The sequence below is a fragment of the Pinus tabuliformis genome, chromosome 1_2, assembly GCF_031772625.1.
Source record: "Pinus tabuliformis cultivar Carrire ecotype Pingquan chromosome 1_2, CPIR1, whole genome shotgun sequence".
NCBI classification, from domain to species: Eukaryota; Viridiplantae; Streptophyta; class Pinopsida; order Pinales; family Pinaceae; genus Pinus; species Pinus tabuliformis.
This window is the reverse complement of record NC_142298.1, coordinates 450,250,536-450,269,324: the sequence shown is the minus strand read 5'-3', so window position 1 is coordinate 450,269,324 and position 18,789 is coordinate 450,250,536. Positions and strand designations below refer to the sequence as shown.

Here is an 18,789-nt window from a genome sequence, read left to right as displayed (position 1 = left end):
GACGTTGGAAGGAGCTATTATGTAGTAAACAATCTGTCGAAGCTTTCTTTTCCCAGTAATACCCGAATTGAAAGGCAAAAAAATCTCAGAGTGCCGTATTGACGCAAATGATAAAGTTGGCTTGACTTGACTTACGCTACTTTCAGACGCTTTCTGAAGTGGAGCTCGTATCTTCGAGGCATGTAACAGTGCGTTGCGACAAAGTCGACCAATACAATGGTGGATATAGTATAAGAATGGCGTTTATTAAATTCAGAAAGCCATAATCATCGGTTCAAGATGGCCTTATTAGTCATGGCCTGATAGACTGGGTGCCAGAATAGCAGTCAAGAAAATCGACATGATGGCGTAAGTCACGGCAAAGGTTATGTTCTTTTTTGTTGGTTTTGTTTGGGCAAACGTGGAGTTATCGGCACATTAATGGGCAGGGCAGCATATGCTATTGGTGGGATATGATTGGGTTAAATTAGATAGGTGGTATAGAGGGTTGAAATTTCAAAATAGACTTATCTGTCAAATTTGTAGATTTTTATACTTCTCCATTTATTTTTACAATTTTAATAAACTAGCATTTGCATCTAATGTTGCAAAGGAAACGCCGTAAGGCATAGAGTGTGGAAGAATATTGAAATGTGAATGGGCATTTTTGAAAGCAAGGGTCGATGATAATGAGTTTCAATTGAAGAAGCCATGCCTAAAACCCTATTCGGGGTTAAGGTGGATATAAAATGGAATAAAAATAGTCATAAATAGCCATTGAAGTTGTTTAGACACCTTTGTATCTGGATAAAGATTGCCTAGTTGAAGGTGAAGGTAAACAAATGAATCCAATTGAACAACAACTGGGTATCCATATCGATTTGGATAGGGTTATTTAAGAAATCATTATTTAAATGAAAATTTTAATTAATATCAAGATATATTTAAAACATGTATTAGCAGACAAAAATATTGGTTGGACGAAATATCATTCAATATTCTAACAGGAAAAATGTGTACAAATATTTATAGGCACACTCCTTATACCTCAAGTTTTTTGGTTTCAGCTTCAGCTTTTGAAGTCTGCAGATTTATCCAAGTGTCAATTCTTTCTTCTTCTCGTTGATATCTGAAATTTACAGACAAAGGATAATTATGAAGAATAAGTGGAGAGTGACAGTTTAGGAATAATATAATCATATTATATTGTGAAGTATTATAGTCCCAAACGATCCCGATCAGCGTAGAGACAGACGACCTATTCTAACCTCAAGGTTGCGATCTCAAGGCCAGCTGAAATTCAAATTGCAGATAAAAAATAATGCAAGTGATAAAAGGTTCCAATTCCAGGATAACAATTTATAGGTTGACAAAAATAGATTAAGACAGGGTTACATCTCTTGTCAAGTATCTGAAACAAAAGATCATAACAAAATACCCACCTCATTCATGACCATTCATTGAACATATAAAGGCTATATGACAAGCATCCCTGCAAGATATCCATATAAAGGCCTAATACTAGCTATGCTCGCTTTGGATATTGTTGTAATCATTCTTGTGACAAAACATCACTAATCTTGTGCAAATTGTCCTGTTTTGTTGCATGAGTAATGTCATTCAAATAAGGAAGAACCATTCTTGAGACAAAACACCACTAACTCTATGAAAAATGTCATGTTTTTCTACCTAAGTAGTGTCATTCAAATAAGGAAGAACCATTCTTGAGACAAAACATTAGTAACCCTGTGCAAAGTGTCATGCTTTGCTGCCTGAGTAGTTACTCATTCAAATAGGGAAAAACAATTCTTGAGACCAAACATCACTAACCCTCTACAAAGTGTCCTATTTTGCTGCCTTATTGTCATTCAATTTAGGTTGCACTGGGGCTATCCCTGTCTACTGAGGGGAAATAGAACTAATGAGGAAGATCGGAGCATAGAATTGAATAATTATGCAAAGCATTAATTCCAGTTGGCTGTGAATCCAGCCCAATTTATCCTCTGTACAACCACACCCCTAAAGAGTTCAAAAGACAAAATCATCTCCATATAAACAACTAAGAGAAAAATGATCATATAAAAAATAATATATAACTTTTAAAAAAATGATCTTATAGATACTCCTTAGCTGAGCTGTCATTCTATACTTGGTGTATCTATGCTAACAAAGTCACCAAGGGCTTGCACCTGGTCTCATACACACCCACTTGGAGGGTTTTGAACCCAAGTCTCCACCTTAATAGAAGCCCAATATATGGTATCACAGACATCATAGATTTATTTTGATTCCAACATCTGAGGAAGAAGTTTAAGATATGTGCTCTTTTTTAAATGGTAACCTCATAATTTATGTAACATGATTACATTTTAGAAAAGACAATGACTGTGACAACATTTTTATTGTTTTGTTAAAAATAGAGTTTTGGATTAAAAAATAAATCATGTTTGTGTACGCTACAAGCTTCTTAAACTATAAATACGATAAAAAAAGACTTCCAAAATTACATAGACATTAGACAATGTTGGAATCATTCTTGTGACAAAACACAGTTGAGGGAATCCCATAAGATTGAATCCCTTTATTTACAGAAACCTATATTTAAGTTACAGAATTATTAATATAAGATGTTATTTTGTTTGTTAACCTGTCCTAGTAATGCCAAATCCTTTGTAAGCTGCAACTCTGTAACCATTAGGGCCACTCAAGCTGTACAACCACACTTGTAAAGAGTTGAAAAGACAGAATCATCTCCATATAAACAACTACAAGAGAAATAAACAAAAGAAATAATATAAAATTTCAAAAAAACACCCAAAAAAAATTGATAAACACCGATCACTAATATAAAATGACACAAAAAAAACTTAATAAACACATATCACTAATATAAAATACCATGCCCAGGCAGGGGTGCCCACTCTCATCCCTTCTGTTTGTTCTTCAAGCCTCTGTCCTCAGCTTCTATTTAGACAAAAAAATGATGGATCAGGAAATTGTTGGGCTTTGTATAGTAAGAGGTGTTAAAAACATCAACCATGCCCTCTTTGCGGATGACACCTTGTTATTGGGAGCTGCCTCTATGCTTATAGCCTCCAGATTTAAAGGAGTCCTAGATGAGTTTTGTTTGATTTCGAGAAGCAGTTTAAACAATGGCAAATGCCATATCTATTGCTGGAACACCACTTCTAGCATGCTCAATTCCATTTCCAGAACCTTTGGTTTTGCAGCCTCCTCAAACTGGACTTCCTTCAAGTATTTGGGCCTTCCTGTTTTTCTTAAAAGAACCTTCAGCAGGGATTGGATTCCACAACTGGAGAAATTCAAGATCAAGCTACTTGCCTAGGGCTTTTCCTGGCTCAACATTGCTGGTAAGTCTGTCCTCATTAAATCTGTGCTTAACAGTCTTCCCTTATTTCAGTTTTCTGTTCTTCTTGCTCCCTCCGGGATTCTTAGAAAAATGGAGGAGATCATTCAGAATTTTTTTTGGAAGGGGGGCAAGAAAAATGAGAAAAAGTTTTCGTTAGTCAGTTGGGATTCCATCTCCAAACCGCTCTTGGAAGGAGGTTTGAATTTCAAAAATCTTGGATATCAAAATATCGCCATGGGAGCTAAGCTCATTTGGAGAATTATTACTCCTAATCCTGGCTGGGCTCATATAGCTCTTTGGAAAAAATATTTTAAGGGCAAGCGCTCCCGCTGTCTAGACCATCCTTTGCCGCTCCTGAACTTGCCCTTCCAGAAGCTCTGTTCAAAAACCTGCCCGCTTATAAATATTCATGCCTTCTGGGTTCCCGACAATGGAAAAAGGATCAACCTTTGGACAAACAGAATTATGAACAACGAGCCACTGGGAGACTGCCCCTCTCTCCATGCGTTGCGCAGTTGGATGAACAATGTTGGAATGCGTTCCCTATGGGATATCTCAGCCTGCTAGGATTCACGCTGGGCTGGCTGGAAAATAGAAATGCCCCCAGATTTGGCTATAGAACACGAGGAACTGCTCTCCAAGCTTCACGGATTGGCCCCATCGCGAATGCGAAGCAGGGATTCTAGAAGTTGGGGTGTGCAGGTTGGTGGTTATTCCATTGCTCAGTGATACACCAAGCTGTGCGAGCGCCCCCATGTGGCCACAAATCCAGAGCCTTGGAAAGGGATTTGGTACCACCCCGCTCTGCCAAAAATCGATTTTTTCAATTGGCTGTTATGCCACTCCAAAATCTTGACTGACGACATTCTGCAAAAGCGTGGCTACCACAACCCTTCAAGGTGCAAACTTTGCAAGGTAAATCAGGAAAGCGTTTCTCATTTGATGCTAGAATGTTCCTTCACATTGCAGATTTGGTCCACGCTGCTGAATTCTTTGAGTTCCAGCTTCGAGTTGCCTTCCTCCACTGCTGATTTTTTTGACAAATGGCTACAAAGGTACCCTGGTCGTCCACCTAAAAACAAAATTATCAGAGCTGCTTGGTTTATCCTCCCTAAAATTACCTGCTGGCAGATTTGGCTTGAGCGAAACAAAAGGATTTTCAGAAATTGTGAGCAGGACGTCAAGCTAGTGGCTGTTAAAATCAAATACCAGTTAAAAGAGTGCCTGGAGAGATCACAAAGATGATTTAAATCTCACTCAGCAAGATAAAAATTGGGGCTCTTCGCTCGACCTACAGTTCCAAAAATTGGGAAAGAGCATCTCCCTCCCAAAAGCTTGGCAAATAATGGCTACAGAAAACGAGCTCCAGGGATGGATTGCAAACCATCAGAGGCACTCTCTATTTTTTGATGGGGCTGCTAAGGGCAATCATGGAAGAGCTGGTGCTGGAGGAGTTATATTAAACCTAGCTGGTTCTAGGATTTACAGTTTCGCCTGGGGCTTGGGCATCGCTTCCAGCATCCAAGCAGAGGCTTTGGCTCTTTATCAAGGACTCAAGCTGCTGAAAGTGCTGAACATCAGGGAGGTTAATGTTATTGGAGACTCTCAGGTTATTATTAATACTATGGTGACTCGTTCTAAGCCAAAGGACCTAAGACTAGCAAGGCTGATTCACAGAATTTCAGACCTTGGTGATTCTTTCCAGAATTTAAAATTCTATCATGTGTTGAGAGCCAATAATAAAGAGGTGGACACTGAAGCTAACAAAGCAACCCTTCTTTCGGCTGGTGCTCTGCACAGAGGCGGACAGAAAATATGGGAACCAATCCCTTAATTTAGAACATTGTCATGTTTTATTGCTTTCTGTTAAATCAGTTTGTTTGTACCCACAAGCTTGGGAAAATCTTTGAAATTGACCACATAGTTACAGCTAAGAAAAGATGTGAGGTAATCATAAATGTCACGTTCTTGCAAGGCTGTTCGGCACTTATCGTTTTAGACTCACCCTTTGTAATTCATTCTTTGGCATTAAGGCCAAGTTTCTAATATATCCACTACCCGTTTCTGTAAAAAAAAATATAAAATACCATGCCATGTATAAGTAATTTCAAGATTCCATCCTTACCATCCTCTTTCCAGATACGAGGTTTTGATTGGTGAATAACTGAGGCTTTCCTCTATGGCATTAAGGCTAGGCGTTAAACTATACCCATCCCAAGATTGTAGGCAAAATAGGATTTCAACATTTATTTGTATGTTGATGATTCTTTTATGCTAATTTTAGTAGCCATAACAGTAGCAGTGTTCCTGTATTTTGTTCTCTCACTGTGGGTTTCAACTCACCTTATTTTATTTCAACCAACTTTGGTTGCTTTAACATGTAAAATAAAAACATAGTAGGGTATGAAGGCCATAAATCCTACTTATGAGAGGCGAGAATCAGTGACAATGGCTAACCAGCTAATTCATTTTGTTCACAATGGTTATGTTAATTTTTTCTTGGTAAGCATGTATTTTGATGATTGTATGCATCAAGGAGTGGATATATTGTACACCAAATTGCAAAATGTGTAACAATTCACAGGAAAAAAATGGAATTAATTTGATAAATGTCCAAGTTACCTATTGCCAGGGCCATCTGGTCATGGCAATAAGATATGCAAGGAGGATATACCAATCATTTAAATGTTAAAATACCCAAATTTTTAAATCAGTGGAAGGTAATACCTCAAACTCTGCCGAGTACCTCCATTGAAGAGAGCTTGACATGTAATTTCAAATGGTGAAACTCCACTCTGGATAGAGAAAAACAGTCCCAAACAATCGCGATCAGCATAGAGGTAGACCACCTATTCTAACCTCAAGGTTGTGATCTCAAGGCTAGCTGAAATTCAAATAGCATTGATTCCAGTTGGCTGTGAATCCAGCCCAATTCATCCTCTTATAAATGCCCATGATAGGAGTGGTTAAAACATAACCTTCAGATGTTTAAGTACTGAAAATGACAAAAATGCCAGGGAAGGTCCTCCTACAAATGCCCATGATAGGCTTAACATAAAACATAAATGAAGGTCACCTGAAATAGCAGAAATTATTATCATCAAATGGTGAAACTCCACTTCGGACAGCTAAAAATAGTCACCAAGGGCTTGCAGACTACTTCCTCAATTTACTGCTACAAAGTGTCCTGTTTTGCTGCCTTATTGTCATTCAAATTAGGTTGCACTAGGGCTATCCCTGTCTACTGAGGGGAAATAGAACTAATGAGGAGGATCGGAGCATAGAATTGAATAATTATGCAGAGCATTGATTCTAGTTGGCTGTGAATCCAGCCCAATTCATCCTTTGTACAACCACACCCCTAAAGAGTTGAAAAGACAGAATCATCTTGATATAAACAACTACAAGAGAAATAAAAAAAAGCAATAATATAAAATTAAAAAAAAACACCCAAAAAAAAATTGATAAACACTGATCACTAATATAAAATGACACAAAAAAAACTTAATAAACACATATCACTAATATAAAATACCATGCCATGTATAATTAATTTCAAGATTCCATCCTTACCATCTTCTTTCTAAATACGAGGTTTTGATTGGTGAATAACTAAGGCCTTCCCCTATGGCATTAAGGCTAGGCGTTAAACTATACCCATCCCAGGATTGTAGGCAAAATAGGATTTCAACATTTATTTGTATGTTGATGATTCTTTTATGTTAATTTTAGTAGCCATAACAGTAGCAGTGTTCCTGTATTTTGTTCTCTCACTGTGGGTTTCAACTCCCCTTATTTCATTTCAACCAAATTTGGTTGCTTTTACATGTAAAATAAAAACATAGTAGGGTATGAAGGCCTTAAATCCTGCTTATGAGAGGCAAGAATCAATGACTATGGCTAACCAGCTAATTCATTTTGTTCACAATGGTTATGTTAATTGTTTCTTGGTAAGCATGTATTTTGATGATTGTATGCATCAAGGAGTGGATATGTTGTACACCAAATTGCAAAATGCGTAACAATTCATAGAAAAAAATGGAATTAATTTGATAAATGTCCAAGTTACCTATTGTCAGGGCCATCTGGTCATGGCAATAAGATATGCAAGGAGGATATACCAATAATTTAAATGTTAAAACACCCAAATTTTTAAATCAGTGGAAGGTAATACCTCAAACTCTGCCGAGTACCTCCATTGAAGAGAGCTTGACATGTAATTTCAAATGGTGAAACTCCACTTCGGACAGCGAAAAAAAATCCCAAACAATCCCGATCAGCATAGAGACAGACCACCTATTCTAACCTCAAGGTTGTGATCTCAAGGCTAGCTGAAATTCAAATAGCATTGATTCCAGTTGGCTGTGAATCCAGCCCAATTCATCCTCTTACAAATGCCCATGATAGGAGTGGTTAAAAACATTAACATTCCATCGTACAATACAGATGTTTAAGTACTGAAAATGACAAAAATGCCAGGGAAGGTCCTCCTACAAATGCCCATGATAGGCTTAACATAAAACATAAATGAAGGTCGCCTAAAATGGCAGAAATTATTATCATTAAATGGTGGAACTCCACTCTGGACAACTAAAAACAGTCACCAAGGGCTTGCAGACTACTTCCGCAATTTACTGCTACAAAGTGTCTTGTTTTGCTGCCTTATTGTCATTCAAATTAGGTTGCACTGGGGCTATCCCTGTCTACTGAGGGGAAATATAACTAATGAGGAGGATTGGAGCATAGAATTGAATAATTATGTAGAGCATTGATTCCAGTTGGGTGTGAATCCAACCCAATTCATCCTCTATACAACCACACCCCTAAAGAGTTGAAAAGATAGAATCATCTCCATATAAACAACTACAAGAGAAATAAACAAAAGAAATAATATAAAATTTCAAAAAAACACCCAAAAAAATTGATAAACACCGATCACTAATATAAAATGACACAAAAAAAACTTAATAAACACATATCACTAATATAAAATACCATGCCATGTATAAGTAATTTCAAGATTCCATCTTTACCATCCTCTTTCCAGATACAAGGTTTTGATTGGTGAATAACTGAGGCCTTCCCCTATGGCATTAAGGCTAGGCGTTAAACTATACCCATCCCAGGATTGTAGGCAAAATAGGATTTCAACATTTATTTGTATGTTGATGATTCTTTTATGTTAATTTTAGTAGCCATAACAGTAGCAGTGTTCCTGTATTTTGTTCTCTCACTTTGGGTTTCAACTCCCCTTATTTTATTTCAACCAAATTTGGTTGCTTTAACATGTAAAATAAAAACATAGTAGGGTATGAAGGCCATAAATCCTGCTTATGAGAGGCAAGAATCAATAACTATGGCTAACCAGCTAATTCATTTTGTTCACAATGGTTATGTTAATTGTTTCTTGGTAAGCATGTATTTTGATGATTGTATGCATCAAGGAGTGGATATATTGTACACCAAATTGCAAAATGCGTAACAATTCACAGAAAAAAATGGAATTAATTTGATAAATGTCCAAGTTACCTGTTGTCAGGGCCATCTCGTCATGGCAACAAGATATGCAAGGAGGATATACCAATAATTTAAATGTTAAAACACCAAAATTTTTAAATCAGTGGAAGGTAATACCTCAAACTCTGCCAAGTACCTCCATTGAAGAGAGCTTGACATGTAATTTCAAATGGTGAAACTCCACTCTGGACAACTAAAAACAGTCCCAAATGATCCCGATCAGCATAGAGACAGACCACCTATTCTAACCTCAAGGTTGCGATCTCAAGGCTGGCTGAAATTCAAATAGCATTGATTCCAGTTGGTTGTGAATCCAACCCAATTCATCCTCTTACAAATGCCCATGATAGGAGTGGTTAGAAACATTAACCTTCCATCGTACAATACAGATGTTTAAGTACTGAAAATGACAAAAATGCCAGGGAAGGTCCTCTTACAAATGCCCATGATAGGCTTAACATAAAACATAAATGAAGGTCGCCTGAAATGGCAGAAATTATTATCATCAAATGGTGAAACTCCACTCTGGACAGCTAAAAATAGTCACCAAGGGCTTGCAGACTACTTCCTCAATTTACTGCTACAAAGTGTCCTGTTTTGCTGCCTTATTGTCATTCAAATTAGGTTGCACTGGGGCTATCCCTGTCTACTGAGGGGAAATAGAACTAATGAGGAAGATCGAAGCATAGAATTGAATAATTATGCAGAGCATTGATTCCAGTTGGTTGTGAATCCAGCCCAACTCATCCTCTATACAACCACACCCCTAAAGAGTTGAAAAGACAGAATCATCTCCATATAAACAACTACAAGAGAAAAATGATCATATAAAAATAATATATAACTTTTAAAAAAATGGTCTTATAGATACTCCTTCACTGAGCTTTCATTCTATACTTGGTGTATCTATGCTAACAAAGTCACCAAGGGCTTGCACTTGGTCTCATACACACCCACTTGGAGGGTTTTGAACCCAAGTCTCCACCTTAATAGAAGCCCAGTATATGGTATCACAGACATCATAGATTTATTTTGATTCCAGCATCTGTGGAAGAAGTTTAAGATATGTGCTCTTTTTTAAATGGTAACCTCATAATTTATGTAAGAGGATTACATTTTAGAAAAGACTATGATTGTAACAACACTTTTGTTGTTTTGTTAAAAATAGAGTTTTGGATAAAAAGATAAATCATGTTTGTGTACGCTGCAAGCTTGTTAAACTATAAATACGATAAAAAAAAAACTTCCAAAATTACATAGACATTAGACAACGTTGGAATCATTCTTGTGACAAAACATCCCCAATCGTGTGCAAATTGTCCTGTTTTGTTGCCTGAGTAATGTCATTCAAATAAGGAAGAAAAATAGGCGGGGATGTGAATCTGACTGTGCTCAATTCCCCAAAAAGGTTTCTTGTGTTAATGTAACCAATTTACTATGATAAATTGTGATGTCTGAGCTTAGGTACAAACAAAAGGAAACACAGGCAATGAGCTGTTAAAATGTCAAGGTACTAATGTTCATTTGTTCAAGCTTTGATGGTAAAAAGTTTATGTTGAAAGGTTCCATTTTGCTGGAGGAACATAAATGCTATGCTGCCAGTATTGATGCAGAATGTAAATGCTATGATCATTACTATGGCATTAAGCAGAATGAATATATTAGAATATTTAATGGATATATAACCATTTAGCCTTGGGTTTGGGATACGTTGGTTGTTGGTCTCTGGACTTACAAGTTCAGTGATCTGCAAAGAGAGACTGCTGCAGCGGCAATGGGGGAGGTAAAATGTCTGCCTTCTGCATTTAGATTCATATTGCTTTCATGGCTGCCTGGTTTTGGTTGAATATTTTTATTTTTCTATATTTGAATATAAAAAAAGGGGAAATATACTACTATTTTTCATTTATAACTATAAAATAAAAATTTGAATTAAAAGAAAATTAAACTACAAACATTGAATATGGAAAAACATCTATAAAAGTATGCAACTTTCTTCTTATCTCTACTACTTAACTAATGATGTTGATGTTGTTCTATACCTACCAACAAGGGTGTTTCCAACAGAAAAATCCAGCTCAAACCCACTCTTAATAATGTCAGCATGGATCTTCTTCCCCTATTCGAGAGCTATACTGCAAGCGCAGGCCTTGACAATGGTGCCAAAGGTGAAGTTACTTGGCTTAAAAACACTCTCCTTCATTTGACCAAAAAAAATTGGGGCATCATGGCATTACCTATTCTGTGCATATCCTGGAATTATAGAATTCCATGTAACTTCATCTAGCTTAGGAATTGCATTAAATAGTTTCAGTGCTTGGTCAGTACACCCATGTTGAGCATAGCCACCTATCATTGCATTCTATGCAATTGCACAACATCTCTCCACCATTATGCACAACATCGTTTTCTTTGGAAACAACAATACTCAAGAAAAACCCAAATTCCACAATACTAATTTTCCCAATACAAAACCCACAACGTAGTTCTGGTGTTGCTACTGCCCAATGCCCTAAAAAATGTATACATTATTTGGCATTAACTACATCTTGCAATTTAGTATCTAAACATTAGCCGCTGGTGATAGTAATTGTTACTAAGATTGAATAAATCTCTGTTTACAGTTATGACAAACCTTATCGGTCAGTTGGTTTGACTGTGGTTATGGCACAACCATGTTAGGGACAAAAAGGCACGAGGCTTCCCCAGGAAGAATATGTAAAAAACTGGGGGTATTCAACAACAATTATGAATCCCAGTGTGAATTACAAAGCAGGGAGCATTCAATAGCACAGATGATGTCCAAAAGCAGGGAGTATTCAATAGCATAGATGAAGTCCAGCGTGAATTCCTAAGTACCAAAGCCATTCACAATAGTTATTTATACAAAATCAAATAACAGGAAAACACTCTGCTATCACATAACAGTAGAAAATAAAATGAGCATCACATAAGAATAAGATTCTGCTGCTGCCAGCATTCCTGGGTAGGTAATGAAGGCACACTCTGCTATCTCATAATAAATATAGCTTCTCTAGCAGCCCATATGCTTACAATTACAGAACTCCAGATTCAGAAGCCCTTAAAAAAGTGGGTTATGCCTTAAAAATATTATTATTGTTTATTATAAAATTTAATATGATAAACCAATATAAAAGCACTTCTCTTTTGAATCATTTTTAAACAATTATTCTTGATATCAATATCTTTTAATAAAAGATTTGTTTCAAAATGAGTATTATCAGTAGGTAAAGAACAACTAAATTACAAATTTTGCCATCTATTTCACAACACTGTTCATACCTCGTGGTTAACATTTAATGATACTAAGTATGGTAAGTGTGGCAGCATTAAGTACATGTAAAAATGATTTATCAGTGAAAGTATTTATCAAGGTTTCAAATTATTATATGTTTGGGAAGTTATCAACCTGGCCTTCAAAGGAAACTTACAGTGTACATCAAGGAAGTATCAACATTTCAATATAATGTTAAAGAATATGATCTTACAATTGTGGACAATGGTAGTTTTAGTATATTAGTCGACGCAATTTCAGTGCATATCCTGAAATTACAGAATTCCATGTAACTTCATCTAGCTTAGGCATTGCATTAAATAGTTTCAGTGCTTGGTCAGTACACCCATGTTGAGCATAGCCACCTATCATTCATTCTATGCAATTGCACAACATCTCTCCACCATTATGCACAACATCGTTTTCTCTGGAAGCAACAATACTCAAGAAAAACCCAAATTCCACAATACTAATTTGCCCAATACAAAACCCACAATGTAGTTTTGGTGTTTCTAGTGCCCAATGCCCTAAAAATTGTATACATTATTTGGCATTAACTACATCTTGCAATTTAGTATCTAAACATTAGCCGCTGATGATAGTAATTGTTACTAAGCTTGAATAAATCTCTGTTTACAATTATGACAAACCTTATCGGTCAGCTGGTTTGACTGTGGTTATGGCACAACCATGTTAGGGACAAAAAGGCACCAGGCTTCCCCAGGAAGAATATGTAAAAAACTGGGAGTATTCAACAACACATATGAATCCCAGTGTGAATTACAAAGAAGGGAGTATTCAATAGCACAGATGACATCCAAAAGCAGGGAGTATTCAATAGCACAGATGACATCCAAAAGCAGGGAATATTCAATAGCACAGATGAAGTCCAGCGTGAATTCCTAAGTTCCAAAGCCATTGACAATAGTTATTTATACAAAATCAAATAACAGGAAATCACTCTGCTATCACATAACAGTAGAAAATAAAATGTAGCATCACATAAGAATAAGATTCTACTGCTGCCAGCATTCCTGGGTAGGTAACGAAGGCACACTCTACTATCACATGATAAATACAGCTTCTCTAGCAGCCCATATGCTTACAATTACAGAACTCTAGATTAAGAAGCCCTTAAAACAGTGGGTTATGCCTTAAAAATATTATTATTATTTATTATAAAATTTAATATAATAAACCAATATGAAAGCACTTCTCTTTTGAATAATTTTTAAACAATTATTCTTGATATCAATATCTTTTAATAAAATATTTGTTTCAAAATGAGTATTATCATTAGGTAAAGAACAACTAAATTACAAAGTTTGCCATCTATTTCACAACACTGTTCATACTTCGTGGCTAACATTTAATGATACTAAGTATGGTAAGTGTGGAAACATTAAGTACATGTAAAAATGATTTATCAATGGAAGTATTTATCAAGGTTTCAACTTATTATATGTTTGGGAAGTTATCAACCTGGCCTTCAAAGGAAACTTACAATGTACATCAAGGAAGTATCAACATTTTAATATAATGTTAAAGAATATGATCTTAATATTGTGGACAGTGGTAGTTTTAGTATATCGGTCGACGCAATTTCAGTGTGAAGCTAATTCCAGCCAATTGGTCTGGGAGTCTTTTCTTACATTATTGGCAAATTCATGGACCCATGTCTACTTTTTCACTCCTGATAATATCTATATTATAATAATCATCCTCATCCTACCAACGATTCATCACTAGTACTCCTCCCCTGTTCCCCTCCCTTGTTCTACAAATAGCATTGGAAGCTAATTATCCCACATCATTCACAGAACATATAGGGGACGTTGAGGACCAAAGATTGAATAATATGGTGAATATTAATAGGAAGAAGTTGGGGTTGCCTCTCTGCTATCATTATCTTCACGTGGCTTTCCTGGTTTTCATGAACTTGTACATAAGTAGAGCAGTACTGGACACAAAGGATACATACATTTATAGGTCACGAGAAGATTGTTTGAAGTTGCAGGTAAGAGATGAGGGGGAGTGGAATATGGTGGAGAAGAAAGGAAATTAGTTCATGCTCAATGGCTCAGTATTTTATGTGAATGGATTCAACACATATTGGCTCATGGTATTTGCAGTGGATACTTCCACCAAATCCAAAGTTTCAGAATTTCTACAGCAAGCAGCCTCTGTTGGAATCATAGTAGGCCGAACATGGGCTTTCAATGATGGTGGATGGAAAGCCCTGCAAAGATCCCCTGGTGTTTATGATGAGCCAATTTTCAAGGCAAGTAAAATCCCCTAGTGTTTAAGTTGAACACGTTTTCATGGCAGAGATAACTTATTTCATTTTTTAGATTAAGTAATACTACCACTAAGTTTGAACCAATGACTTTACCATCAGAAATGCTTTAACAATACATCGAGGCTATTTAAAATTTATAAACATATCTATTTAAATTTTATAATCCTATGGACAATCAAGTAAATAACCTTCATTGATAAAAAAACCAAACATTTAGGTGGCTATGAATTATATATATTTAAAATATATAATCATATATATTTGAAGTTTATAATGCTAGGGACAATCAAGTAAATAACCTTCACATTGATTGATAAGAAAACCAAACATTCGGGTGGCTAATTCACAGGATATGAATTGTTGATTGCAGGCTTTAGATTTTGTTATCAGTGAAGCTAGAAATAATAAAATTCACCTTATTTTAAGTTTATCCAACAATTGGGAAGCATATGGAGGCAAATCACAATATTTCAAATGGGGTCGAGATGCAGGCCTTAATTTAAACTCTGAGGATGCCTTCTTTTGAGACACTACACTGAAAACCTACTTCAAAAACCATATCAAGGTAGATAATGATCAGCTTGTTGTATTTGGATATTGGATGACACTGCCATTAAAGTTTTTGAAACCATTGTTATTGTCTTTTGATGACAGACCATTCTAACCACAGTTAACAAGATCACTAATGTGGCCTACAAGGAAGATCCAACGATATTTGCTTGGGAGCTCATGAATGAGCCTCGCTGTCTGTCTGATCCAACTGGAGATTAGTTGCATGTTAAATACCATCATCCCTTTTTGTATTTTTATGATTCCAAAAATTGACAATTGGGTAGAGTTCTTATTTATTATTGGTCTAATAAGGATAGAACCATCATAATTTCTAGGTGAAACAACAGTTTAACAAACATCTTATTGGCTAAAACAGAGACTTAAACTTTGGATTTAAATTCTGATAGTATATTTTATATAATACTTCATAACGCATATATTGCTAATTGAATTGTGGCATGATAAATTAAATATCGTTTTAATTATAAATTGATATTTTAATTATAATTCCCAAAAATAAGAACTCTGCATCGTGGTATCATTAACAAACGAAAAAAAAGAAACCAAAGAGTAAATTGTTTGCAAAGCTTACAAGAGGAAGAAACCGAACATATTCTGGCCAAAGGTAATGCTTCAAGAGAGATTCTAGCTAACCCCAAATGATTATATTTCAAAAAAAAATTATAATTATTCCATCATTCAATGCGTACAAATAAATATCCATGAATGATGATGTTGCAAAGGGTTTCAATAAAACCCTGAAGAGAGCTTTAAACCGCTCTTAAACACTCTTAATAGAAAATGGCACATTTGACCTTATTAGATTCACAATGACAATAACATATACAGTCGCCGCTGTTTCAATTCGCCTTACATCCCAGGTAGCACAGCGAGAAAGGGTTGCGAAGAGACAGACTTAAAAATGCAAACACCAATATTCTTGTAAGAAAGAACAACACGACAATTTATGGGAGAACCTAGTTCTGTGGAGAGTATTGTGCCACATTTAGTCGAGGAGCTAGGCTGGAGATTGACTGCACCTGACAGGAAAGAAAAGAAGATACCTAAAGTTAGAGGGTCGAACAAGATCTTAACCCCACAAGGACATGTTGGATTTAGTTCAGAACCCACCTGAGTCTCAAACAAAAACCTAGAAATATATGTGTCAAGAAAAACCAAGAAGTGGGACAGGAAGTTACCTGAGAAATGAGGTGTCGGCTACAACAGAGCAGTGTTGGGAAAAAGGCCCCTGGTTGTAGGGCAAACAAACTCGTTCCATAACCCCAACCTTTGAACTAATCTTGGCATGAGTCCTGGCATGGAAAGGACGCAAGATGAGCATGGTTAAAAGCCAGTAAAATTTTAGAAAAAAAAAATAATAAACTGTAATACATAGAAGAAACCAAAGAAGGCTTAACCTACAAACCCTGAGTTGCAGGTTCTCACAAACAACAATGGATATAAGCAAAGCAATGGATATAAGCAAAATAGAATAGTGGTTGACAACCCATGCAGCCAAAAAGAAGGCCCCTCGTCCTCTACAGCCTTCGTCATCCTCTTGCAATCCTCTGCCCAAACCCTCCTCTGCAAGTCCCCCGCCCTCCTCTGCAGCAACTCTGCTTGCGCCATCCTCTGCACCCCCACCCTCCTCTGCATCACACGCGGCTATCCGCGGGTAGGATGGGGGTTGGGTTGATTAGGGTAAACTGTTGGGGAGGTAATATAAACGATTTTTTTTCAAATAATTATTAACTAATACGTTAAGGTTTTTAAAGGTTTTTTAATGCTTTATAAGATTTTTTATTAAATTAGACAGCTAATTATTTTTGAATCATCTAACAATAGATTTGATGGCTAAGATTAGGACAGCAAGGCATTTGGGGGATTTCATTTCAGAGGGAAACACCTTACGACGTAAAAATAGTGATAGTTTTACAAAAAAATTGACTATATTTGACGAACAAATCACCGCTTAACGAGCAATTTACTGTCAATTTCCATCCCTAGTGATATATACTGTTCTTACCCATTAATAAACAAATAGCTCCACATATCTCCACATATATTATTCCCTCTATTTTTTATTTAACTATAGTCCAGCTTTTCTATTTTTTTATATTTTCAAGTTTTTTTTGGTATCTTGATTTTTTTTCAATTTAGTAAAATTCAATAGAGATTTGTTTTAACCTAATTATAAATCTTAAATGCTATAATTGGTATAGTTTAAATATTTCATTACTTTGAATATACTGAATATATTTATATAACAATTAAAAATATATTTTAAACAATTTAAAAACCATATTCTGGGTTATAAATACATTTCTTAATTTTACCCCAAGCAAAATTGCATTGGTTAAACAAAATTTCCATTTTATTAATTAGATTTTTATACATCAAAATAATATAATTTTTTTAAATAAAAATTTAATTGTTTTATAATTAATTAAAAACTAAATGAACTAGAAATATATATATGAAATTTTGATTGAATAGGAAGGTAAGTTAAAGGTTGTATATTTAAATTAATATAAAAAATGGAAAACAACGATTTGAGAAAAATTAAAAAAAATAACAAAAATAACAAAAGAAATTATTTTGAAGTGTAAAATTTGAGGAGATGTTTGCCCCTCAAGAGATTTGATCCCCTTGGCACTTGATAGATCTAGGTTAACATGAATCTAGGCTGGCTGGTTTCAATCGTGTGCGACCATGAAAATTATGTTAAACATTTGATTAATCTAATCATTCTAAATATATTAAATACATATAATATTAATTTAATCATTTTAATACAAATATTCAATAAAGTTTTACATACCAAGTTACAAAGTTGAATGATGGAAAAAACAATTATTAATATTGTAGTCAATTACAATAGTTTACAATGTGAACAATCTCAATCTCTTTTCTTCTTCTTTTCTTACACTCACACCTACTACATTTGCCATCTTTTCATATTGTTTATATGAAAAAGGAGGTTAAAATCATAGACCATTCAAATCTTTAACTCGAGATACCAAAATAAACATCACACCCTGTCTCTCATGTTTCCCAATATTAATAGTGGCTTTCTCCAAAGCAAATCCTTGTGACTTATGGATTGTTAAGTCCCAAGCAAGTTTCAAAGGAAGTTGTTTTCTATTATATATTTCAATAGGTATAATATGTATTGTTTGAGGGGCTGATTCATTCCATAGTAGTCCCATGTAATTATCTAATCTTACTAAAACATATAAGTGTAGTTCCTTAGGTGAAACTCTAAGGTTATAAACAAATTTTCTACAATTCTAAGAGTATCAATTATGACTCCTGCATCAATACAAATGTTTGATGTAAACATAACTTGAGCTTCAAATACAATAAGTAACTAAAGTTCCATTTCTTCCTCATTTGTTTCCATGTAGTTTCGTGTTCCTTTTGTAGCAACACTAGCTACAATGGGATAGTTTAGGTTTTTTAAACAAAGCTTATTATGATTTCGTACATCATCATTTGTCAAAAACAAATGTATTTCCTTATTGTAATGTCCCTTAATAATAAATAATAATAAATAAATAAAATAATAATAAATAATAAATAATAAATAAACAATAAAACAATGAATTAATTACATGCTCTAAATAAATATAAATAAAAGAAATAAAACAAGAAAAATAGTAAAAATCAGTAAAACTATCAAAAAGTAAAAACAAAAGAAATAAAACAAGAAAAATAGTAAAAATTAGTAAAACTATCAAAAAGTGAAAACAAAAGAATAAAACAAGAAAGCAAAAA

At 35.1% G+C, this 18,789-nt stretch overlaps 1 protein-coding gene across 1 annotated transcript; it reads left to right on the top strand.

The window, feature by feature from the left end:
* Positions 1-14,280: 14,280 nt before the first annotated feature.
* Positions 14,281-15,231, top strand: LOC149206304 (putative mannan endo-1,4-beta-mannosidase 5). The gene is made up of 2 exons (XM_089397650.1): positions 14,281-14,442; positions 15,115-15,231. The coding sequence occupies exons 1-2, from the start codon at positions 14,281-14,283 to the stop codon at positions 15,229-15,231; spliced, it is 279 nt and encodes a 92-aa protein (XP_089253776.1).
* The last annotated feature ends 3,558 nt before the right edge of the window (positions 15,232-18,789 follow it).